Consider the following 11936-nt stretch of genomic DNA (forward strand, 5'->3'; position numbering starts at 1 on the left):
CATAAAAAATAATTTTATGAATCGAATGGTAAATAACATCCAATTGACATGAAATTTTGAAGTGTTTTAAGAACAGAAAGAACATGCAATTCATCGATTAGATTTTCAAAATATGTAATAATGTTAATTCATTTAGTGAGAGTGACTACAACTAAGTTTGTAGCCAAATTTTGTTCTTAAACTTTGGTCCCCTTAACAATATATTAGATCCTTACAAATAAAAAGAAAAAAGTCCAAGAAAAATTTTATATAACTAAACTTTTGAAGAGATGTAGCTTGCAACATTGATAATAAGATTATCATGTAATGATTTCAAAATAAAAAAAAAACTTGTAGAAGAAAATTGTAAGATTTTATGTGTGTGTGTGTGTGTGTGTGTTTTGTCAATGTATAAAATTCTCTTTTTATTAGATTTTGTATAATTTAAGTTTCTTAATAATCACTTTCAAAAAAATTCCTAGAGCCGCCACTGCCGATGAGTCATGGCCCATGAGGTGGTGGCTGTTGTACATATAGGTATATAGAAGGATATGTTGTAATAATGATATTTGAGTTTGGAGAACATGGATTCATAAAGTGAAAATTCAAGTTCTAAAATTTTCTAAGTGAAAATTCGAAAATCTAAATTTTCTGGAATTTTCTGTAGAATTTTCTGGTGACTGTTCAGAAAATTCTGCAGATTCTCACTCCAATAAGAAATCATTGCAATTTTCAATATCACATTTCTGTCAACACCAATCAAGAAGAAACTTTCAAAATTGATAAATTTAGGTAGTGCTAGAACACTTGCAGGCAAAATCATTCCTCACAGAGGTTGTGAATCACTTCAAGTTGCCAAATGTAATGAAATCCTGCACCCAGTGACCCAAATGAAGTTTAAAACTAGTAAACTAGTCTTAAAGTTCAATATACTTCTTTCAAGACTCATTCTGCACCGAGTTTAAATGTGTAAATCAGTGAAAGAGCACTCATCAAAAATAAAATCCCACATATTTTAGTTAATAACAAATAATATTGCTATAGAGGGAATGCACATGCTAAAAGTTTCTCAGGTGAGCATCANATATTCTAATGGTGGGTCTTCATGCAGCGGGCAAGACTCCATTTTGTACAAGCTGAAATTGGGAGAGATTGTGACCACCCTTCCTACCATTGGTATTCTTTTGCTATATTGTTAACATTGTTCTATATAACGTGCTGCTTGTTTGTAGTTATAGGGAGTTGGATTTTACAAGTTCTTTTGTTGCTTAGAATTTTGCAAGTGACATTGATTTTCATAATAATTAATTAATATATCCAAACATTTGAAAATATATCTATAATAATTTATGATTAAAAAATATTTTTAACATTTGAAAATATATCTATAATAATTTATGATTAAAAAATATTTTTAACTTTTCTCTAGCTAAAATAGAAAGACAAATGCTCAGGTTAACTTTCCTTCAAAACTTTGTTTCTGTTTGGGATTTTTAACAGAACAAGATTCTCTCAAATTATTTGGGTTGGATGAGTTTGTCGTTAATCCAGGCTCAAGTCATTGCCCTCAAGTAAATCATTCGGAACTTCATTTATGGCGAAGGTATATTCTTCTAGGAATGACTTCGTTTGGGTGTCATTGGAGTTTCCAAGTAGAAGCAATTGAAGATCAATGCAAATCTAGAAGCTTAAGGAATGTTGATCATTCCTTAGAGCTGTTTGATAAAATGCTTCACATGCACCCTTTGCCTTCCATTGCCCATTTTAATCACGTGTTGGGTGGCATTGCAAGAATGAAGCATTACTCAGTAGTCATTTCTCTAATTAAACGAATCGAATCATTTGGTGTCTTTCCTGATGTTTTACAGCTTTGAGTTTTTTAGCTCCTGAAACCCTAATACTTTTCAACCCTGAACAGTGAGTAACCCTAAAATCCTCAATCAAAGGACAACTTAAAATCAAATCGGGGACTTCTACTTTAAACCCTTTTAACTCCAAAATCCGAATTGAATTGGCACAAAACATCCTCTATGGCAAAGACATATCAACATAGGAATCATCAAAAAGATAAATTTCTTTTACGTGCTTATCCAAAGCATAATTGATGAGCCAATGATTGAACGTAGAACCATCAAAGACACCCTTAATCCTTAACTTTTTTAAACAGGCATTGGGATCACGACGGTCAAGAGAGTCATGCACGAACGTGGTGAATTGACTAGTCGTGTCTCTATACCGTCTTGGAAACAAAGTTTCATCGAAATTGATAATTGGGAAGGAAAGCCAAGTGGACCTGAATCTCTTTGAGAGGGCACTGGTTCAAGCTGCGTATTTAAGGTTAAGACAGCACAAGAGGCGTAATGTGTAGTAAACTTTTTTGGTAAAGTTTGAGTACTACTTTAGGGATCAAATATTCACATTATCGTCCCAACAAGTCAAATAAAAAGAAAAAAGTTGTGTACTTTTACTAACAACCTGTATGCTAATGTACTACTTCCATATTGGAGATAGGAGCCTAACATAAACAATTTTTTTTAATATACAATATAGAAATTCTATTTTAATCTAATTTGATTTTTTTATCAAAAAAAGAAAAGAAAAGAAAAGTATATATGTGTGAGAGCCTCATTTCTGAAAACTTGAAGTCTGGTCTTTGCCTCCCACATCCTACATATACTTATAATTATGGAGTGACTATCACACAAAAAATACACAATGGTAATATAAACTTAAAAAAGCCACTTAAGTATTGAACCTAAGTTGGAGACACAATACAAGGCTAAATTGTTGGTCTCTAATTACTTGCAAGCCTATCGTCAAAAACATGTTGCAGTCAATTATAATCACAAAAATACAAATTTAGAAGTATTGGACCACTAGGGGTCATTTTTTTAATACAACATGTTTCATACTTCTATTTCTCCAGGTATCCACTCTTGCTTCTGTGTTAATGACGTGTTGTCCACGCATTTTTATTTTTTGAGCAATGCTATTGATGAGGATAATTTTTGATCAATCGACACAGGGTGCCTTGTGCCTGTAACTTTTATGTTTTCTTTGGTGTTTCTTGCGTGGAAAGTGCTTGCTGAAATGCTTCACACAGTGGGAGAACTCGTCCTCACTTAAGATTTTTGTAATTTTGTTAAAATTTCAAATCTTTGTGTATGTGATTGGTCAAAATTTGTTGCATCCCATGTCTTTTAGATCCATGCCAAAACCTGTTTCAGAATTCAAATCGGAGTCTTTTTTGTGAATTTGGGTATTCTATGAATTTCGCAATGCTAGAAAATTGAAACAACTTGAAAGTGAAATTGGTTTGTAATTTTTTTTTTATTTGTTAATCATTTATGACTCCATTTAATGATTTTCTATTTTGATTGGAGAATACATGTTAATTTTGATTTTGATTTTTTTTTTTTTTCTGGTTATAATGTTGGCAATGTTTCGCCTTTGCAGTTTTTCACAGATTCAGTGAAAAGAGTTTTTGGCAGTAGCTATATGATTCTGAGCTCAAAAAACAGCAATTGGGTCCTCATTAATCTTTCCTTTAATGAGTGAAGAGACACTGTAAGAGTGGCAAGCAGAGGTGTCAAGGATGGCAAAATATTATGACATTGATGATATTATTACAGATGAAGAGGTTGAAACTCATGTCATCCTATGCTGGGTAGTTTTGCTTCCAAGTTCCCAATCTAACTATTTTATGTGTTTTGCTCTTGCTTACAGATTGCTGCAGTTATATTCCAAAAGGCAGCATCTGGATTGGGAATTGATCCCAGTTCTGAAACAGACTGTGTAAGTTTCGTACAAACTAGAGTTGAATGGGAGTGGATGGTATATTTGTATATTATGCTTCTATGAACTTTTGAGGAAAAGGGGTTCATGTAATTGTAATCCCACTCCATCAATTTGGATGAGGCTCAATGGAGTCCAATTCGAGGTGACGAGGAATTTGCATTTCACTTATTTTGTTCCTATGTGTTCTATATCTATTTCTCTATCATACATACGCCTGAAATGTTCATAATTGTAAGTTGTACTAATGCCTAATATTTTGTTAATTTGATACGGCTTAGTCAAGTCAAATTTGAAGTGATATCATTCTTCACTAGAATCACTACAGAATTCATTATATGCATTTCACATATTTTGTTGATCTTATTTCTGTCATACGTATGCCTGAAATATCTTAATTGTAAATTGTACTGGAATGCCTAACATTTCTTGAATATTGGATTTGTTGCTTTTCGTGTGGGAGATTCTGGTCATATTTTAATAATCAAGATCATCTCTGAAGGCCACTGTAAGGAGTCATTTGCATAATTTTTTTAACATATCACCTCCTTTTGTAGATTTCATTAGCTATATTTGTGTATAATTCTTGGGAGGACTCCCTTGTATACTTCCTGTATAGCTTGGTCGCTTGTCTTACTAGTAATTAGTTTGAATTTAGTTGAAGCCACAGGTATGGAGGATTGTCCCTGTAAGAAATTGAAGCGTCTGAGATCCTGTTGAACTATATTTTAAATTTATCTTACCTTTTTAACTCAGGATTTTAGATGCTGACTAGTCTAAAAGTCACATGTCTAAAATTTCGAGAACTATTGTCTACCAGTTATGTGTAAAACGGCCTTGATGTATTCTAAATAATTTAAATGTTCTTCCAATTTTAACTTTCTCAGTATGTGGGTATACATGGACTTTTTTGTGTGGGTTTAAACCAGCCGGTATGTAAACTTAAATCAAAGGAAGAAGAAAATATCTAAATAGTCCCTTTACTTTCTCATGCGAACACCTTGTTTGTCTTATATTTGTTTCTGTTACGGAATTTCTATTGGTAATAGCTTGTTTTATGCATCTTGTAATTTTTACATTAGAATCTTATGTTCTTCGTGATAAATTGTAGGCAGACATATTGTTGCGAGGCTACTTTTGGTGGAATTCACTATGTGCTCTCCAGGTCCCCAATCAAGTTTTTCCAAAGGTATTATACTTCTAGTTGAAAATGCCTTTTGCCTTAAAAGGATTTAGGTGACCATACTATCAAAACTCTAATGGTACCCTAGATGTACTTGGTAGTGTCAACTATGAAAATATTTTGGGTAACATGTTTGACATCAATAATGCTCAAGACAGTATAAGCTAGTGGATGTTTTCTTGTGAAAATTGGTTTCTTTGCAAGGTCAACCAAAGGATAGACCTTAAAAGATGAGATGTCTCCATAATTTTGTATGCCAGTGATTCTCTCTTGACTTTCAAGTTCTTGTGTGATTACCAATTAGAATTTGGATGGACATGCACATATACATCAGTATAATTTTGGACAGTAATTTCCATACCTATGTAGATGTTAGTAATCTTGATGTCCTTGTTATTTATCAAGGCTGAATTACTTTCTTCTGTTAGCCTTCCATAAGAACTTAATGTAGATGGTGAAAAATGGATTCTAGTTTGTATCAATACTGATAGCTCTCCGATATTTATTAAAAAAAAATTATGATTTGATTCCAAACACTACTGTTCTTGGTTCTGGGATGCTACCATACAATGAGGAAAACATTTGTGGAAACATAAGGTGCTCTGAGCCACATCTTGAGTGTGTTGTTTTCCTGGTTTTCTAATAATGAGAATTCTAACTCAAGTGTTCCTTCTTAAACCAGTCCTTTTTTTAGCGAGCTAGTTAGAACAAATGAGTTATGCCAAAGATACTCAGATGCTTGTGTAAAGCTTGGCTGAGAAATGGGTGTGAAGGTTGTTGATCTTTTTACTGCACTTCAAAAAAGAGATGATTGGATGGATGCTTGCTTCATGTAAGTTTTTGCGTTGCAATGGAACTTCTTATAAGTATAAAAAAACAATCTGATTTATAGCCACCGTCCTTTGGGTTAGATGGCGCTTCCACCCCTCATAAGTATAGGATTGTGATTTTGGTCCTGGGTCCAAGTCCCGTGTGTGCACGCAATTTACCCATGGTTTCTTTCCTAGTTATGTTTGTGACAGTTTGTCATAACGTCTTTTTGGCACTCATGTTATCAAATGATAGATTTGTAGTCTAAGTTTTTGAGAAGAGTCATTTTGATATTGAATTTAAACCAATTGCATTCACATTCTTCTCCAGATATGCACCTTGTTAGTCAACTTTTCTTCGGTCAAGACTTCGCCAATAAAGTGTGATGTAACAGAGTAATCATTATGTTTGTTGGCTGTGTGTGTATATATATATATTCCCACCACACCACCCCCCACCCCCCCCAACAAAAGGAGATGGGATTCATTTATCAGCTAAAGGAGCAAGATTAGTTGTTGAAGAGATACTAAAGGTAATCAAGGAAGCTGACTAGGAGCCATGTCTACACTAGAAGTCCATGCCAACTGAATTTGCAGAGGATTCACCATACGATCTTGTTGCCGCTGATGGAAAGACAACATTACAAATCCATCAGAATGGACTTTCTACAGGGAGCATCAATGGGACTGAGATATGTCATTTGCTTTCATTTCCATGTAGAAGCTGCCTACTTGAATTTGAAGAGTGAAGATCTTGAATAAGATATTTAGAAAGACAAGTAGCAAGAGAGAAAGCAGGGGGAGGGTTATCATTGTTGCAATTGTTTCTTGTAAAGCACACTTAAATTGGATTATTTCATGTTCAATTTAATTTTTATAGGTCACATTTTAAATTGGCACATTGGCAATGTTATTTGGAAAGAAGTTTGTCCCTAGTCCACTCTACCCCCTTATGTTAATATAGAATATCTCTGCCAAAATCATCAAAGTTAGATATCTTTTCCTAAATTTTTTCCCCTTGTCTTATCTTTCTTAGCTGTTTCTATAAATGAATAAAATAGAGTGCGAGTGTCGCTGCGATGGGTGGTTGACTGCCACGAGGCATTGACAGGGTGGATGGATAGGCCCAGTTCTTGCAACTGATATTTGCAAAGTGGTGCACACTGTAAACCACCATTAGATTGGTAAGGTGAGTGCAAGCGCATTAATATATTAGCACATGTGGGTGGCATAATAAGTGATTTTGGTGTAGATTTTTAGGATCACATTAAGGTTGGTGACAGCAAACTACATTTTTCAATTAATGTCAAGTTTTGTTGCATTGTTGCTGTTTTACTTCACCTTATTTTGTGTGGTCTAATTGACAAGCATTTGGTCACAATGGGCCTTTTTTACACTTTGCCACCAGGAGGTCACCTTTGTTCAATAGGTTGATTGTTTTGAGTATAAATGCAGGTTCCTAGCAAGTTTGCTGTTGTCACTGCCCTGTTGCAGCAGCTGCTTCTGGTGGTGCCCCTACTGCTGCTGCAAAGGAGGAAGAGAAGAAGGAAGAGTCTGCTGAAGAGTCTGATGATGACATGGGTTTTAGTTTATTTTACTAAACCTTCGGTTATTGGTGTTTATTTCTTGATGGTTTACTTTAGGAATGTTTTGATTTTTGGAGAATTTTTAAGTTTAATTTTACAAAATATATCCTCCAATTGAGAGAATTATTAATTTGGATGTCGTTTTGTAGTTTGTTTTTATGTGGATGTGTTTAGTTGGTTTTATTTTTGAGTGTTTCTTGAGTTTATAGTGATTATTGACTTATTTCCCATCCATGCCACCTTGGTGAACCTAGAATTTTCCCCATCTATTTATTTCCCAATAGGATTGGTAAATGACGCAAAATGCCTTTTTAAGTACTATCCCTTGACTAGGGTGGGCCGTTAAAGCAATAACCTAAAGGTGCACAAATGGAAGAAGGCCCTCTAAAATAGGAGTGTAGTGTTTATTACTCACATTATTTTACACACCCCAACAACTGAAATAGAATAATATTATATTCATGCCTTGTAGTTATACTAAAAAATAAAAACAGAAAGTAGTCTAATATAAGACTGGATTCACAATTCTCAGTGTCCTTTAGCAAAATGTTCGCCATTCAATATTTCAAGAATTTTGGATACGTATCTTTAATAACCAATCAAATAAAAGCATCATAGTTGATATTTCCAATACAAAAGGGTTTTTTGTAGTAGGATTGATTTTCAATAGAAAACAAAATACATACACACTATACTATAACTTGTAGTAGGAGAAATTATAAGGTCCTTATGGTGGACAAGTGATGCGGTCCACCATTCCACTAAAAAGCTCTCACTTATTAAAAATTTTGTTGATTCATTTTAAGATAAAAATTAAAGTAAAAGATAAACACGACTAATTAAAAAAAAAAAATCGAAAGAGAGATGTCGTTTAATTTCATAAGAGAGCAAATTGAAATCTCCTCTCACTTGACAACATCTGTTTTGCATCATCTTCCCCCTTAATCGGTGAAGGTCCAATGTTCCTATATGAAATTTCTAAAGAAAAACGCTATTTAATTTCAGAAAAGAGCAAACTGAAATCTCTTCTCCCTCTTGATGATATCAGTTCTATAGAATCATCTTCTCTCTTAATCGTAAGATCNTTTTTTTTCTTTTCTTTTTTTTTTTTTTAACTGAGAAAGGTAGCTTTCCTTTGGTTTTAAACGGATATATTTTTTTAAGTTCTTATGGATGTAATAAGTTTTTATTATTTTAAAGAAAATTAGACCAGCAATTTATTTTGGAAAGAGGCTGTTTGTAATACGGGATGTTTTCCTTAAATTTTATATATAAATTTTTGATTGAGTTTATGAACCACTCTTGTTCCTATTCAAATCCACTGGTGATTATTGTTTCTTTAAAGTTTGGTTATATTCATGAGGCTTTGAGTGTTTCTGCTGTGATTCAAATGAATTCTTTGTTGTTGGCCATTAAAATCTCTAGAGGCTAAAAAGGTCGTAAAATTTCTATTAAAAAGAATAGAAAGATCATATCAGATTCCAAAATTTTCACAATCAATAGAAAGACGGTCAAGAAAAAACCGTATACTAAGAGATGTTTTTAGTTAATTTAATTTTATTGTCTTTCTTCTATGCACAATTACTGCTTATTTCTTTCAATTTCTTTTATAAATGCTAGTCCATATCATATGAAGCACAGTGCATTTAAGCTCAAGAATGCTATTATGCAGCAACAATATAAACTCTGTTTACCGAACAAGCGCAGCTTTAAGTTCTTTCTCATAATGTGGACCTTAAGGGTTAAAAGTGAGATCCAGAAGACTTAAATGGACAAGAAGATTAATATTTGCACAGTTTGCGACTGAGGATAGCTGCTATATAAGTGTAATTGGGATGACGGTTTGTTCAGAAGAGCTGTGCAATCCCCATGGAGAAAAGCTGCATTTCTGAAGTGCTTTCTCTGTCTACAAATTTGCCTAACTGTTCTTTCAAATGGATATGCAAAGAGGCAAATCATGCTCCTTATATATTGGCTACGTAGTCTCTTAAACATAGGTTTTGGGGTAGTTTTAATGTTGATTCTGGACCCAAGGCCCTTCTTGAATCTTGATGTAATTTCTGAGGATAGTAGCAAGTCCTCTTCTTTTGTATTGCCTTGATGTTCACTGCTTTGTATTTTAATAAAATCTTTTTCTCTTAGCAAAGAAAAATGATACAACACCTTGCCACGAGACAAATTTTTTGGCTTGTGGCAAAGAGAGCCTTTTAGAGTTGCTTCGTATATTTAATTTACATCCTTCACTATGCCTCGTTATACAGATTGTTTGAATGGCCAAGTATATATATAAGTGGGCAAATGACCATAAAGTCTCCAATGCAACAGAACTGTTTACATTATTCCAACTTTTTGTGATGAATCAATCTTGCTGCAATTACTATAAATGCAAAACCCATAGGTTATGTCCTGTTACCAACTAAGAAATGTATCCATTGCATTCTCAAAACTCATTGCAACAGTACAAAACAAGAAAAAATAAAGAGAACAAAACAGAGATTTTTTTTTTAAAAGCAAAAAACAGAACAATCAAATGTAAAGGAGATGACATTTCAAGTGGGCAAATGACCATAAAGTCTCCAATGCAACTGAACTGTTTACATGTATTCCAACTTTCAAAGATGAATCACTCTTTCTAACTATTTAACTTCATAGAGTTCAAAGAATCCCGCAAAATAAAATATAAATGTGTTTGCCATTTTCAAATAACAATAAATTAACAATATTTAATGAATTGCCACAAATTAAAGAACAAAAAATTATTGAATAGTAAACTGCATAAGTCAAGTTAAAAAATAAATATTACCTGAGTCAAATGATCATTATTTTGAAGCATCCTTGTAAAGCTAGAGTTTGAAGAGCCATCATTCCATGTGAATAAAGGATTCTGTAGTCCAAATAATCCATACAACAAAATTAAATCCTATGCTTCTTGAAGAAGAAAAATGCATTAATGAATTCTTTAAATATTTTAATCACCTTATTAAACTACTGGAAATGGTTTGAAACATTGATTAGTGGTACGCCCAAGGAAGAAAACACCTATACAACAATTATAGAAAATCAATATATACAACCAACATAAAGTACTTAAATTGCTTAGGGACTGAGGAATATGAATAACAAACCTGATCACTAATATTCACACCTTCAGGGAGAGTTCCATCACAGTAATTACTGTCATGTTGTGTATGGGCAAAGTTTTGTGACACTTCTTTCATTGTTAATTGTTCTAAAAAAAAGGGTAAGTATACAATTTTGTTTGCAATATCAAGTATGAAATTTCAATGTTTCAATCATAAAATTTAAATAATCATACCCAATGAGTTTACATCCATAAGTGTGCTAATATGCTTGCAGGAACTTGCAACTTGTGGTGTCCGATCAAAGGTTTTTTGAAGGTTTTCCTTTTGTTACTTTTTCTAAGACAAATGAAACTATCAATATTAGTCACAAAAAATAGATACATATATAATAATTGAATAATTCATACTAGTATTTCAAAAATACTTACTTGATCTAGTAACATCTTTTGGTGCCCTTCATTTGCGTTTCTCTAGATTATATTTGATTCTCTTATTTGTGATTCCTTTTTGTGACACATATGGGGGATCCAATATTGGCAAGTCATCATGTGAGCTCTTCATTAAACCATCACCATTGCTGGTAGTTTCACTTTCATCAATCAAACCATCACTGTTGGCATCAACAACTCTCTCCATATTCAAATTTGCCATATCCTTTTCAATTAATTCTACCATCTCCTTCACTTTCATTTTGCACATGTCAGTATGACGAGTTGTCGCTACACTTTTGCTAAATATATCATAAACTGAGCGCATTAATTCATTGCGATGCAATGTCACTGACATCTCTTTACTCATACTTGATGATGTTGCATATTTACATGAGGCACTATCTTTTTTTGCATCCTTTGTCCATCGTTTCAAAATATATTGAGCCGGTATTTGAGTTATGTTTTTTACATTGATTACTCGTAACGCATGTCGGCATAATAACCCCAAGGATTCAAACATTTTACAACTACATGTAACAACATTATCCAAAGAATTAAATTGGACTGTGCGTACCCTTTGATGATCCTCTTCAATAAGTGCAGAAGTGTGAATATCTCCATCATGATTAACTTCTTCGATTTTGACCCCCAAGGCAGAAGCAAACTCAAGTTCAAATTAGTAGAATATTTTGCGAGTATATATAGATGCTGCATGCCGTAGAATTCCACTATGCTGAACTATTTTTGGAGGTGTACCTTGATTACAGTGAAAATCCTCTTCCAATTCTTCTTCACGCATCTTTTTCCCTGCAGTCTCATAATGAAGTACAAATTCTGTCAAACTCATTGTTTTAGAGGCCATGTTGTGAAAAACATTATTAGTGCTTCACTTCTTGATGAAGCTTTCATTTTGGTAGAAAAAATATTTAGGCTAAAAACTAGACACCACTTTTCACGAATTTCATACAAAGATTTAAGCCATTTGTCACCTGCCAAATTATAATCTCTTATCAAGCCATCCCAACAAGAATTGAATTCTGCTTCTGTCTCACACCCATAAAGAATTTTAT

General features: G+C 33.3%; 2 protein-coding genes across 9 annotated transcripts; one reads left to right on the forward strand and one right to left on the reverse strand.

The window, feature by feature from the left end:
• Positions 1-1069: 1069 nt before the first annotated feature.
• Positions 1070-7535, forward strand: LOC112011950 (uncharacterized). Of its 8 annotated transcripts, XM_065768382.1 has the most exons (6): positions 2920-3112; positions 3436-3619; positions 3706-3774; positions 4890-4963; positions 6828-6955; positions 7222-7333. In XM_065768382.1, the coding sequence occupies exons 2-5, from the start codon at positions 3575-3577 to the stop codon at positions 6907-6909; spliced, it is 270 nt and encodes an 89-aa protein (XP_065624454.1). In that variant the 5' UTR covers positions 2920-3112; positions 3436-3574; the 3' UTR covers positions 6910-6955; positions 7222-7333. The 8 variants fall into 8 exon arrangements, with proteins under 8 accessions (XP_065624452.1, XP_065624449.1, XP_065624454.1 ...); XM_065768380.1 differs by lacking the exons at positions 2920-3112; positions 6828-6955 and adding an exon at positions 1070-1155 and having other exon boundaries at positions 4886-4963; positions 7222-7535; XM_065768377.1 differs by lacking the exons at positions 2920-3112; positions 6828-6955 and adding an exon at positions 2656-2905 and having other exon boundaries at positions 4886-4963; positions 7222-7535.
• Positions 7536-10891: 3356 nt separating this feature from the next.
• Positions 10892-11728, reverse strand: LOC136065323 (protein FAR1-RELATED SEQUENCE 3-like). The gene is made up of 2 exons (XM_065768375.1): positions 11583-11728; positions 10892-11393 (listed from the first exon to the last, which is right to left on the reverse strand). The coding sequence occupies exons 1-2, from the start codon at positions 11726-11728 to the stop codon at positions 10892-10894; spliced, it is 648 nt and encodes a 215-aa protein (XP_065624447.1).
• Between the last annotated feature and the right edge of the window lie 208 nt (positions 11729-11936).

The sequence above is a fragment of the Quercus suber genome, unplaced genomic scaffold (assembly GCF_002906115.3).
Source record: "Quercus suber isolate HL8 unplaced genomic scaffold, Cork oak 2.0 scaffold_927, whole genome shotgun sequence".
Taxonomy (NCBI): domain Eukaryota; kingdom Viridiplantae; phylum Streptophyta; class Magnoliopsida; order Fagales; family Fagaceae; genus Quercus; species Quercus suber.

Bases quoted from the DNA above. Each gene is read 5' to 3' on its own strand.
- LOC136065323 (XM_065768375.1), bottom strand. From the start codon at position 11,728: ATGGCCTCTAAAACAATGAGTTTGACAGAATTTGTACTTCATTATGAG. The intron at 11,394-11,582 runs GCATGCAGCATC...TGTTACATGTAG, and splicing joins CAGCATAGTGGAATTCTACG to TTGTAAAATGTTTGAATCCT.
- LOC112011950 (XM_065768380.1), top strand. From the start codon at position 3,575: ATGGCAAAATATTATGACATTGATGATATTATTACAGATGAAGAG. The intron at 3,620-3,705 runs GTTGAAACTCAT...TCTTGCTTACAG, and splicing joins ATATTATTACAGATGAAGAG to ATTGCTGCAGTTATATTCCA. The intron at 3,775-4,885 runs GTAAGTTTCGTA...GATAAATTGTAG, and splicing joins CCAGTTCTGAAACAGACTGT to GCAGACATATTGTTGCGAGG.